This window comes from Opisthorchis viverrini, assembly GCF_000715545.1.
Source record: "Opisthorchis viverrini unplaced genomic scaffold opera_v5_79, whole genome shotgun sequence".
Classification (NCBI taxonomy): domain Eukaryota; kingdom Metazoa; phylum Platyhelminthes; class Trematoda; order Opisthorchiida; family Opisthorchiidae; genus Opisthorchis; species Opisthorchis viverrini.
Genome location: NW_008751737.1, coordinates 1225663 through 1237487, shown reverse-complemented (window position 1 = coordinate 1237487; position 11825 = coordinate 1225663). Strand labels below are relative to the sequence as shown.

Sequence of the window (11825 nt, the reverse complement as noted above, 5' to 3'; positions counted from 1 at the left end):
GTGACTGATCACTGTAGACATGCGGGAAACTAACAGGACGTCCAAACTCAGACAGCGGGACGATTGTAACCTACAACCTACGCATTTGGTTAAGAATCTTCGCAGAAACACGGTTAGTTGGCACAGTTATACTGTTACAGATGTGACAGTTTTAGAGAACATGTTTCGACGCTTGGCATACAGGGTTGGGAGACTGTTCGTTAGACAATTACTGATTTACCAACCTGGTATCAGCGACTCTGAGTTTACACATTCCCCTCACTCTAGTAGATGTACGCAAACAATCGCGTAAAGATATGCTCCAGTTCAATTGTGGCAGTCATCGATTATCAACAGTGGAATTGGCTTGCACTACCCGCCACCAGTTTTGACAAGACCCCAAAATTGACAATTCTTCAGTTGGGAAACCCATTCAGATTGTAGAATGGTTTCTTTTCCTGGGAAGATTACTTAAATTCTTTGGATGAACCCCCTACAAAGGACATCAATATTACGAAATACAAACTTTTCGAAACGTATAAAAATGCTACTGTCGAAACAGCATCTATTTCGGTTGGATTATATCAGTCATACAATTTGATGTAAAGCACTGGGCTGTGTTATGAATCTCGAATTTCCTTCTTGTCTCCATTCCTAGGGTAAGCTTCAAGAGACCGTTATGTTTTTAATGATTAACCCTGTTTCTTGGTCATGGTAATTTACAGTCCAAACATTGTGTGAATTGCATTGATCCGTGCAGTAGTTGAGAGGTAACACGTTTTCGAGCGGAGTTCTACTGTCTAAGATTTGGGTAGCCTTGTGAAACCTTGTCCGAGTACACTACACCTTTTAGTTCGAATCGAGTTTGTGAAAGACCCTTTGGTTCTTCCCCAACACTCAACAGGGGATCGGGGAGAGGTAGTTGTTGACTATAATTCATATAGCGGAATACGTGGCTTTCACAGGTTCTCACTGTAAATTCACAGAGCACGAGATAGTTGTTTCCCCCTTTTTTAAACTTCACATGCATTAGTTATGAGACAACCCGAACTCTGCCGCGTAATAATAATGGAAATGAATCTTGAAATAGGACTTCAAAGTGTATAGTAAAGTATGAGTGAACAAGCACGCCCCGGAGCTCAAATAGAACGACCGAAATCCCCTTTACCGGATGCGAGTTCTGTTGCCTGAACTACCGAGGATCCTTATTATCCATCAGACTAACGCAATTCATTGCACCTCTCAGCAATGGGTCAACAGCCAGCAGCCCTGAGTACAATCAGTAAATCTTCTGAGTAATAATGGACTAGCCAAATGGCCCCAGTGTGAAATTTCAAAAAGCAGGCAGGAATCCAAGGAGCTTGAAGCGTTAAATTCACGTGGCAGGAGTAAGACTACACACCCAAAATGTACTTGAGTCGGTTATCTTTTCAGCTCATTCATGTGTTTTATTCAAAAGTGAAATTGGCGGAATACATGCACTTGAAAATTCCATTGGTGCTCACAAGCTACTCAGATGAATCTCTCGTTTACGATATCATTCAACTGAATTTATACTAGCACGACCTAACCATCGCACCGAATGAAACATGATGCGGTCTTCGAGCGGCATATTCAACAGAACAATAGTATCGTAAACGAGAGATTCGGCTGAGTCTCTTGTCAACACTAACGTAATTTAAAATTGCCAACAATATGGTGTGCAAATAAATAAAGTAAAGCAGGAAGTTGAGAGAAATTCAGGTACAACACCTACCTGATGAGCTTCAAGAAGAACGAAACTGGTACTGAGTTGTCGAGGAGCCTATGAGTAGCTTTTTATGTCGAGTGTCATTAGTTGGAATGACCTCACTAAAACAACATATAAGTGTAAGATTAGGCTAATAAAAAAATACGGTTTTGAGCATAAGGGTTACACTGATTTGTAAAGTTCGGAAATTATCGATCGTGCAAATCTATCTAAGGTTAAACTCACCTGTACCCTGGATTCCGTCAGTCCCACCCGCAAGGCTAGTTCTTCCCGCATAAAAATATCTGGATAGTGCGTTTTGGAGAACGCTCGTTCCAACTCAGTCAACTGAATGGGAGTGAAGCGAGTACGGTGTCGTTTCTGCTTCGCACAAGCAACCATTGCAGCAGCCATTGAGGCAGCACTGGTCAAACACCCGTCTACCAATTTGGGGTTGTCCATCCTGATCCCACTGTCCATTTCAGTCGTGTTGTTTGAGTCCAAAGAAAGCGGACTTTCGGACTCCATAACATGCGAGTCGAATGTATAGGACTGAGTAGCTGAGTAGTGCTCGAGCTGCGGAGCTATCTGCATTTGGATTCCATCCGAATATCGTGATGAAAACTGACCATCCAAGTCCACTGTCTTTTGGTTCGTTACCCCAATGGAATCCCGAGAACATCCCCGTGGATTGGGATTTGCGCGAAATTCTTGTTCTGGATTACGGTCGTCAAAAGAAGAATTAAAGCAATCCGTAAGACTGTTCCCATGTCCCGCCTTTTCTTCACGATCTGAATCCAACTGTCCTTGCTCGTAGGCATTAGTTTGATCGGGGGTTTGAATTCGACCAATCGATTTTTGAAAAGGATGCATCTGTGATCAGGGTCATGGGCCAGAAAAACGCTTGTAGTTTATTGGTTCAAATATTCGTCTTGATCTCCTTTCGTTTACGCTTCAGTTCCGGTTAAATTTCAAGGCAGAAGGAATTTACTGCCAGCAAGAAGAATATGAGTAGTAGATCAGGTTCGTAGAAAGACAGTGTGGCCGGAGCTAAACACTGCTTGACAAATAGGAATCGTGCTGACTAGAAACTTGATGGCCGATACTGACTTTTAATAGCTTTTTGTTCATGAAAATATAGAGACTTTCTTGGTCGCTAAAGTTACCTCGCCTATCAATCCGTCCCAAGGATAAGACCGGTAATCCCCAGGGGTATTCAGCTTTGGAGAAGATGGCCTCACTTGGAGATGGGATACTGATACTGGTCAGCATTTTTTAGAGTTCTTAAACCAAGTCTGTGACCGGGTAAATGCAACCTCCTGCACGGCAGCGAGAATGCCCAAAGCCGCCTCCATTGCTTCAGATCGGCCGGAGCTTTCTTAGCATGCTCGCTGTTAATCGTTGCTGAGGCAAAGTCCACCTTGGTTACCGAGAAATACACTCATTTGCAAATCAATTTGGTTCTCACGAGAGACTCGACTGAGTCTCTCGTTTGTGATATTCTACAACTGAATGTGCTGCACACAGGCTGCCTCATTATTCAGTTTGCACGATATTCGAATAGAATATCATAAACAAGAGATTCAGTTGCGTTTCTCGTGAAAACTAAATTGATTTGCAAATGAGTGTATTTATCGAAAACAGTCCAATTTGGGTTCAAGTAGAACATAAGGTTGACGGAAACTCGGGGACTGCGCCTACCTGATGAGCCCAAAGTGGAAGGGCGAAACCGGTCGTGGGCTGTCGAACAGTTCTCAGCAATCTTGTGAGTAGTTTCCTTTATGATTCTTCTCGCTCGCCCAAGTAGCATGTCAAGATGCAGCCGTACAGTCTGGCCACAGATATGAACTGTCGTTTGTAGGCGTCAAGTCTATCAGCCAGGAATATTTCCTTCCTTCTAATACCTATAGTGCTCCACAGCAGTTTATTTTTGCAAGGTGTGTACACTCAGGGCATCTAGATTAGATTACATTACAAAAATGGTTAGAGTTTTTTCATTACCGAAAGCGCGTTTAGTTCGTTTTGCTTGGAAACTCGGTATATCATGCTATTCCCCTTACACTTCGCCACGCACATAATTCGAATCATTCCAATCAGCTGTTCTGGCGGTTGACCATATAAATTTTCAAACGCTCTCTGCTTTATTCACGAACAGCCGTTTGTAACATCGACCGGCATTCCGCTCGATTACCATTAGGCCGCTGCTCCTCGGGGGACTGGTCACGTGACCGAACTTAGTCACTAAGGCCACTAAAAGGATGTGCGTGTGGGAGCTAACACAAGAGATTGGGATGATGGGGTGGGACTAGGAACGGAAATAGGAGGAAACTTGACTGTGCATGTATTGCGGGCCTATGTTCGAGGTCTGGCAAACAACGGAAGCAGAAAGGGGAGAGGAAGCAGGGACTTCGTGAGATTTCAGACCGGAAAATGCAACAAAATAATGTCAGGATGTCCAGTATGATGACCAGTATAAAATTAGTCAATGGTTGCCACAATAAATTGTTCCAGAAAAAAAGCTTGGCCAGTCTTTAACTGTGTTTGTGCTTCCTCAATTTTTCGAGTAGGTTTGATGCATGCACGATTGCATGAAAGGAACCGGAAACAGCCAAGCCACACTAGGTGAGCTCGAGATAGCTCAGGGGTTAACGCACGAAATTACTGCCCAAAAGTCCGTGGTTCGAATCCAGCCATGGTATCTTGGCTGCTCTTGATGTGTTTGGGCAACCTGGCATTAGCTAACTTTTCGTACTGTCCTCGGTTGGATGGGATGACAGCTAGCCACCGAAAGTGCTACAGACGGACGATTATTTATTATTCATGTTTTTGAACTAAATGACAGTCATACTGACTGTTTTAATCCTGAGTATTCGTCAGTGAGAAAAATTGAAACCTTAGACGGCCATATCTGTGAGTAGGTACATGGCTGCGTATAGTGTATAAAAGTTTGCTCGCAACGTAGCTGAGATCTTCAGCCACACATACACAACTAACACAACGATTCATCAAGAACAGGCCCCATCAAAGAAGGTCACTGTTCCTAAGACAGCGTTATTTACAAGTAGGTAGCTAGACCACAGTCCACTGAGCTACGGGAGCGTGATACTATGCCTTCCAATGAAAATTCAAGTAGAACATAAGGAGCCAATTGAAGTTCAGCTGACCAGCCCACTCGTCCGTTCACAAAACAAATTTGTGAATTATCTGCTGTGTATAACTTGGTACACATTGTACGATACCACTATCTTTTGTATTCTACTGTGAATGTACGGCTGAACCGGAATTGTTAAGGAAACGTCTTAGAAAACGGTGGTAAAGAGCACCCATCCGAATAAGAACCACTTCCCACCCTGAAAGACAGTATTCGCTGCGCAATGATATTGATGTAAGTATAAGTAGCTCACTGGAAGAATAAACTTCACCCGACGAGTGAAACTTCCATCCGAGAAGTCGTTGCTCGAGGAGCCAGTCAATACGTGTGACCGCGTGATGTGGACCTCGTGATTGAAGGATGAGCGGCGATAAGTCTAAGTACGAGTTAATCACACTGTTGATCAGCCACTCGTGGCTGAACTGTTAAGTATTCAAACTACTAGCCAGAAGGTCGTGGGTTTCAGACTCATCGGAGTTTCGTGAGATGCGCACTGCTGATGATTCCCAATATGGATGAAACAGATGTACAGTTTTTCAGCATAGATTGATATCACTTAAAGGACGCAATCTCCACAAAAATCCCGAATCTCCCCACACTACCAACAATGTTGTTGTATATTCTGAAATGAGGATTTGAGCTTTTTTAGTGCCAGAAATCCTCCAGAAACTGACACAGGATGGACTGCTTACTAGGAGGCATCATCTACCAAGTGACGGTCTACCTACTACACATTGGTGGACGTGTCTGAATAGTCTACCACAGTAATAAAAGAACGATGTGAACGCGGCTCATTATCATCACCACCGTGTGTGCAGGCATCAACACTCTCCAGACATCTGGAGATAAAATGCAGGTGGGATCGAGTACATGTCCCTTTTTCTGAGCTCTACCGAAAACGAAACTCTGGTGGAATGTTGTGGACGACGTAGAACAGTTGCTCAAGAGTAGGAAGAAACATGCAATAGACATTCAAGAGATGTTGGTGACGTCACATCCGGATAGGTTAGAGTAAGGTAAGCTTACGAGAAGTGGTTTTGCAGGCTCTGAGTAAAGCCGAACAAAGTCATCAATATATTGGTCATTTCTACGGGGAAAGCATGGTGAGCTGGTGCCCCGGTTTAGTCATATTGGAGCTACCAATGCACCGTAATTCGAGAAGGTGATGATCTATTTAGCCACGTAGATGATAAATGAAAGTGCTGTTATTGTTCGTCTAGGCTAATTGGTCGTCCCAAAAGTCCGAAGAGCTTCAGCTTGCTTTCGCATTTACATCCCTCTTTGTAGCCGTCTTTATCCTGTCCTGGCACAACTATTCTAGACAGTCCGGAGGAGCACAAGGCTTGGATTTGGTGGCTCTTGTCAAATCTACCCTACTGGTTTTATGGAGCTCGCTTTTTAACGTAAAAGTTCAGCTGATAAGAATTCTGTCACGAGCAAGAATTGTGCCCTCCATCAGACCTCTTGAGAAAACCCTTATAGAGTCTTAGCAAAGCCATCACATAAAGTGGCATACGGAAAATTTTTTCAGGCACAAAATATCACTCCCGTCAAGTATCCATAATAAATTAGAATGAGTAGTCGATCGATCGATAGCTGCAAGGACGCTTTGATAAACCAAAAACCGCAGTTTAAAATCCTCTCTCGTATTCCAGTTCGAAACCTGTAAAACCGACATTACAGCTGGGGATGGAAACAGTCTTTCTTCTCAATCTACAAGCTGTCATGTACCGTATTAGGCAAAAAACAGTACATACTTACGTTGCTGTGTTCTAAAACTGATGAATAAAAACTGCAGCAAAGCCCGGTTTATAACCAGAAGAAAACGTAGCAAACTTATAACCTTGTTATGCACTTTCCAAAATAACAAAATGTTTGTTACAAACTTCATCGACTTCTAAAAAGCTTCCTCACTGGAAGTCGCCACGTAGGTGTGGATGGATTAGACAAGTGACCCTTCGAATCGAACGTCCGTCGACCAGTTAGTTGACGCCTCATCCAGGACCCGGTTATTACCAAGTGACAGACTATTCAGCTAAAGAATTCTGACTCGATACTAGTGGAAGCAGAAAATCCATCGCTACCAAGTCTTTTATTAGCAAACACGAACTAAGCAGTTAAAATTCATTAGACAGGGATGCAAACATCTCATATGCATATTGTATAAAAAAACTGAACATCCTCACGCGTCTTCCTGAACTTTCCCGGGTATTCAATGACTATTACACAATAGTAAAGGAACATTGCAAAGCGGTTCCACAATTTCCGTACTAAAGTCCACCTTCCATTAGATGCGGGGTGCACAGCTTGGACACAAACCATAGACAACTCATTTTTCATCAGTAATATCCACCATCATATCAGTAGTGGAGTGGGTGTGTGAATACGTCTATTTCTGTTTGACACCAAGTTCCTTCCGAGTTTATCTGAAATGTTTTGAAGTTAAGCTCACAGACTAGCGCGGTGGTGGGGGACACTCTACAGGAACCGTTTCAAACCGGTCATGCTAGCGGCCACTCCAGGAAGGTTTTACTGTACGACCACCTCTGAAAACAATGAGTCCACCCTAGGAGCCCCAACACTTTCAGCTGCTTTCTAATCCATCGCTTCCATCAGTAAACTTGTGAGTAAGAAAATGTTGGCAGTGTAGTGAGATCTTCTACTGTGATATCATTATCAGTCGACAATGAGATGGATAACTTTCCGTGATTTTGGAGACTATATCAGTGCGTCGATTGCATACACACCTACAAAATAATTCTGGCCTCCTAATGAAGTGGACGTCTGTTGCAATTAATCAACACATACTGGTAAACTTCGACCCCACCCCACCTCCGCGCACCTAACCGGCTATATACGAGAGTCAAATGCTTTGGGGGGGGAGTCAGTCTGCGATCTTTTTTCAAACACTGTTCGGACACGGAGAATTAAGACTGACACTTTAAAAGTTTACTAATTACAGGCTGTTGTAATGCATACCCATTGAATGTAGGCGCCACATAGAGTGGGACTTCAATCTGCGACGTTAATTGAAGCGAACAACGATAATTTTGTACCACACGAACAATTCCTGTGACATATGGGCAGCCCCATTTTCATGGGCAATGTCATCAAGGGAGCAACGCACCATCTACGAAACTGGTCTTGATTTTACACATAAAGATCTGGAATTTGTCCACGGAGTGCTACGATATGTTTCTCATGAGAGGATTTGTTTCTGTAGGTTAATGGAGTTTAATTGCCCTCCTCAAGAGCTGCTATCTTTGAAGTTCTCTGAATGGACAGATTTTTCAAACGTAACGCATACTTATATGTAAGTCTTAGCGGCCTTAGAATTCAACCTGTCGGTGTTTTACCTCGTCTGCTTCACGTTCTACGGACTACTTTCACCTCCTATGTGGCATTTTGACTCACCCGAAGAGTACCACCAACGTTTGTGTTGGAGTTCGATCCTTCGGTTGTCGTCAGTCCGCAATCACCTGATGGACTATCCCCACTGCTCCGATCTACAGGAACAGGCATGAATGAGATCGTTCTTTGAACACTGTCCAAGCGATTTTGTATTGGATGTGAACTGAGAGGATGATGAATGACTTCGTTGCTGCGTGGGAATTGTGGGGACCAAGACTGGTGGATTCCGTAAAATTGTCGGGATTGAGCCGCAATTTGTCCCTGGGATGAATTGCACTCATCCGGCTGTTGCGATGGTGAGTTGTGATTGTTTGTTGATAGGTGTTCACAGGAGTCATCATATACTGCAACAATGAGAAAAGCAAGCTTGATGAGATGGTCTTCAATAAAGAAAACTTGTTTTTCTATGGTGAAAAAATACCGTTCAAGGTCACATCAGAGCTGTATCCTGAGCTGTATCCAGAGTTGTTTCGAAACGTCTATAGCAAGAAAATGCACTGTGAGGCTTTGACCTCAATAAACTCCATAGAATGCAAGTGGCTACTGTCCCTAAAAATGAGGCACGACATCTGAACACATACCTTTGCATTCTGACAATGGCCTGCAATGAATGCTCTCCAAAATTAAACCCATTTCCTAAGCATCCGTCCAAGTTTGGTTGTGAATTTTTCAGTTACTTTAAGTTTCCCGGGATGACTTGGCTATACAACAAAGAACGCATCTCAGGCTGTCCTAGATTCTTCCGTGGTAGGAAACTTCTTTAGCTTTTGAGTGTAAAAGCTGCAATAGTTTCAATTTTTAAATGCACTGCAAGGGAAGTTTAGGGTCACCACACACATATCCGTGACCCTGTCGTTGACAGTGATCGACATGGAGCGTTTCACCAACATTCAGAGAATTTCGGGTCAGTAATTGGATATCATTCCATTCAGCTACGGTTGCTTGGTCAATAATCCGATAATACAGCGCTCAGACGAAATGCGGAGCCACTTCACGTGATCTGGTGTTGACCAACTCCTTCTGGCAATATTTATCACGTGCATTGAGTAGATTACTCGTATTTTAGTCCTTCATTCAGAATCCTCAATGTACACTGGATTGCAAAAACTGTGCGCAGACAACCACAAAGGATTTGGAGCACGTACCCCATATAATACAATTTGAACAAGTTTAAAAATCTACATGTATTCGCCATGTACCCAGAGTTTTGGGGACATCCCAGCCCATCAGCCGCCTAAAATTCCTCGTTTACACATAGCATGCACATGACAAAGCTCAAACGATTAAAAAAGAATGATCTCTTCTGTACCCAGAAGTGCTACCCTCGAAGAGAGGCCAGACTCCTGGAGAATACAAAACATTGGTCTATTTTAGATGTTCCGTCCTTCAGTCCTCTCGAGGGCCACATTACTTTACGAACAAGTATCACCTGTCATAATGCGAGCTGATATAAAGTGCGTCGATTCACTAGTTTGAATATTCATTACTGTAATTGTGACGTTTGCTCTGCTGTTTGGAGTTGATGGCACTCCTTTCTTTTTTATTTCCAAAAAGGAAATTTTCAGCTTTACGATTCTCATACGACAAGAGTACATGTCAGACCTCAAGACACAGGTATAACGCAGGTGTGTCGCCTATTGAACCCAACAGTGTGAGAAAGGTAGTAGAAAGATGCTTAAAAGACCTGCCTATTCGTTGATTCTCATGGCAACCTGCCAGGTAGGGCGAAGGGAGATGGTACACAATCCAATGGATTGACGGAATAAACACATGATTTGCGTTGATTTTAGAACAAAGCAGATCACCTGACTAACTACTGTTAGCCAGTTTTCGTTCCAGATAGGACAGCTCAGTCGTTACGCTCATATCGGAGTCACCCCGGGTCAAATAGCCTACACAACAGATAACAAACTAAGACACGTGGTATGGACTTACTGGGTGAAAGATGGCATATTCTGATGAAAACACAAGTCTTTTAACAATGAATGGTCATGAATGGTTTATCCAACTACACTTCTCGCAGTTAACAAATACACATGTGAGACGGCGTCTTTCAGAAGCATGAGCACGGAAACCTGAATCGGTGTTCCGCTCAACGAAGCAAGCAGGTTTGTTGATCATAGACATGTTAGCACCACTTCGTTTGTCCCAATCTCCCACCTCACAGTCTTCCATTGCCAGTCTGGGATAGACAAGTTATGGTAAAAACCATGTTGGAACTGAGAACACCTCCTTGAAGGTCTCTCTCAGACTATCACCGATGAAAATAAGTAGCGATAAAATGATGAGTAATCATTATACACTCAAATGCATGTTGGAATATCTTGAACTGGGGGCTCAACGGAGCTCCTTGCGATGGAACGCCATGCACATACACACACATGTTCCAACAGAAACGTGAGGTTTTTTGTGTAGCATACCCAACAGAAGATTATCATTGATAACCACTTCAGTCTTCCGGTAACATTAAAACTTACATGAGATTGAGTGCTGGAGTAGGAAATATGTTTGATGGAGACTAGCCGATCAGACCTACCTGTTGTAGCCTAAAAAGGAAGAAGCCGTCTAAAAGTTTCGTCGAAACATACCTCGATGTTTGAAACATGGAGATAACTTTATACGGCGTATTCGACTGAAACATAGTAAAAAGGAGAAATTCAGTTAAAATTCGCTGAAGCCCCCACCCTTAACAACTAACGAGTGAGAAACGAATGTAATAGGCATTAATTTATCCATGCCATCCCAGCCTCCGTTTTGCAAAACAATCGGTTATTTATGTTCAATCTGTACAGCGCAGTATACAGCCAAGACCACTGGGGACAGGAAGTTGCTGTTTGTATTGAGCTAGTTTTTATCTGAAGTACACTATGAAGTCAAATATTTATTGAGGAAAAAGGTAACCGCGACGTACTCGGTAGCAAGAGAAACTGTTCATTCGAGATTGAAACGCATGAGATGATTCGTGAGGAGCAGAGTGTTTCCATCTTGTTCGTTTAATTCAACCTACATATTAAAAAATTTAATAGCTCACTCACTGGTGATAGGTAGCATTTCAGATTGGGTTCAAAGTGCAACAAGAGCCCACCAACTCCGATAGATGGTTGGAGTTTATTGATGCTATGTATGTGTGGAATTTCTGCAGCCCGATGATACTTTATCCTTCAGGATATCAGTCTAGGTCGAATGGCTCAGTACAGCCGATGTGCTGTCGCTTCTTTCCGTGAACTGCGGAAATCCAGTGTTGCTGGTGAGCTACCATGCCCACCCCCCTCCACCAAGCTGAAAGTTGCGGGTTCGACTCCTTCTATGGACATGTATCACTTATGATCCGCATCAAAGATGGGCGCACTTTATAGTGGCCCGCGAGCTCCAAGTCAAGGTTAGTTCAATAAAGCAGACTAGATAACTTAACTCTTCTAAAGTAACTGTGTAACTAAATCTCGAGAGCTTTGATCCCTACTAAGACTCATCCTAATGGCCTAGTAGGATCCGGCCTGTGACTCTTTAGTCAAATGTTCCAGGCTATCCCCTTTGAACTACACGTCTGCTGGTCAT

The 11825-nt window shown here is 43.1% G+C and overlaps 1 protein-coding gene across 1 annotated transcript; it reads right to left on the bottom strand.

Moving 5' to 3' along the window:
* Window positions 1–1956: 1956 nt before the first annotated feature.
* On the bottom strand, window positions 1957–8614 carry T265_13587 (hypothetical protein; the record flags this gene model as incomplete). Its single annotated transcript, XM_009169580.1, has 2 exons — window positions 1957–2581; window positions 8274–8614. Coding segments are annotated over 2 exons (963 nt in total), but the record flags the coding sequence as incomplete, so codon positions are not given.
* Between the last annotated feature and the right edge of the window lie 3211 nt (window positions 8615–11825).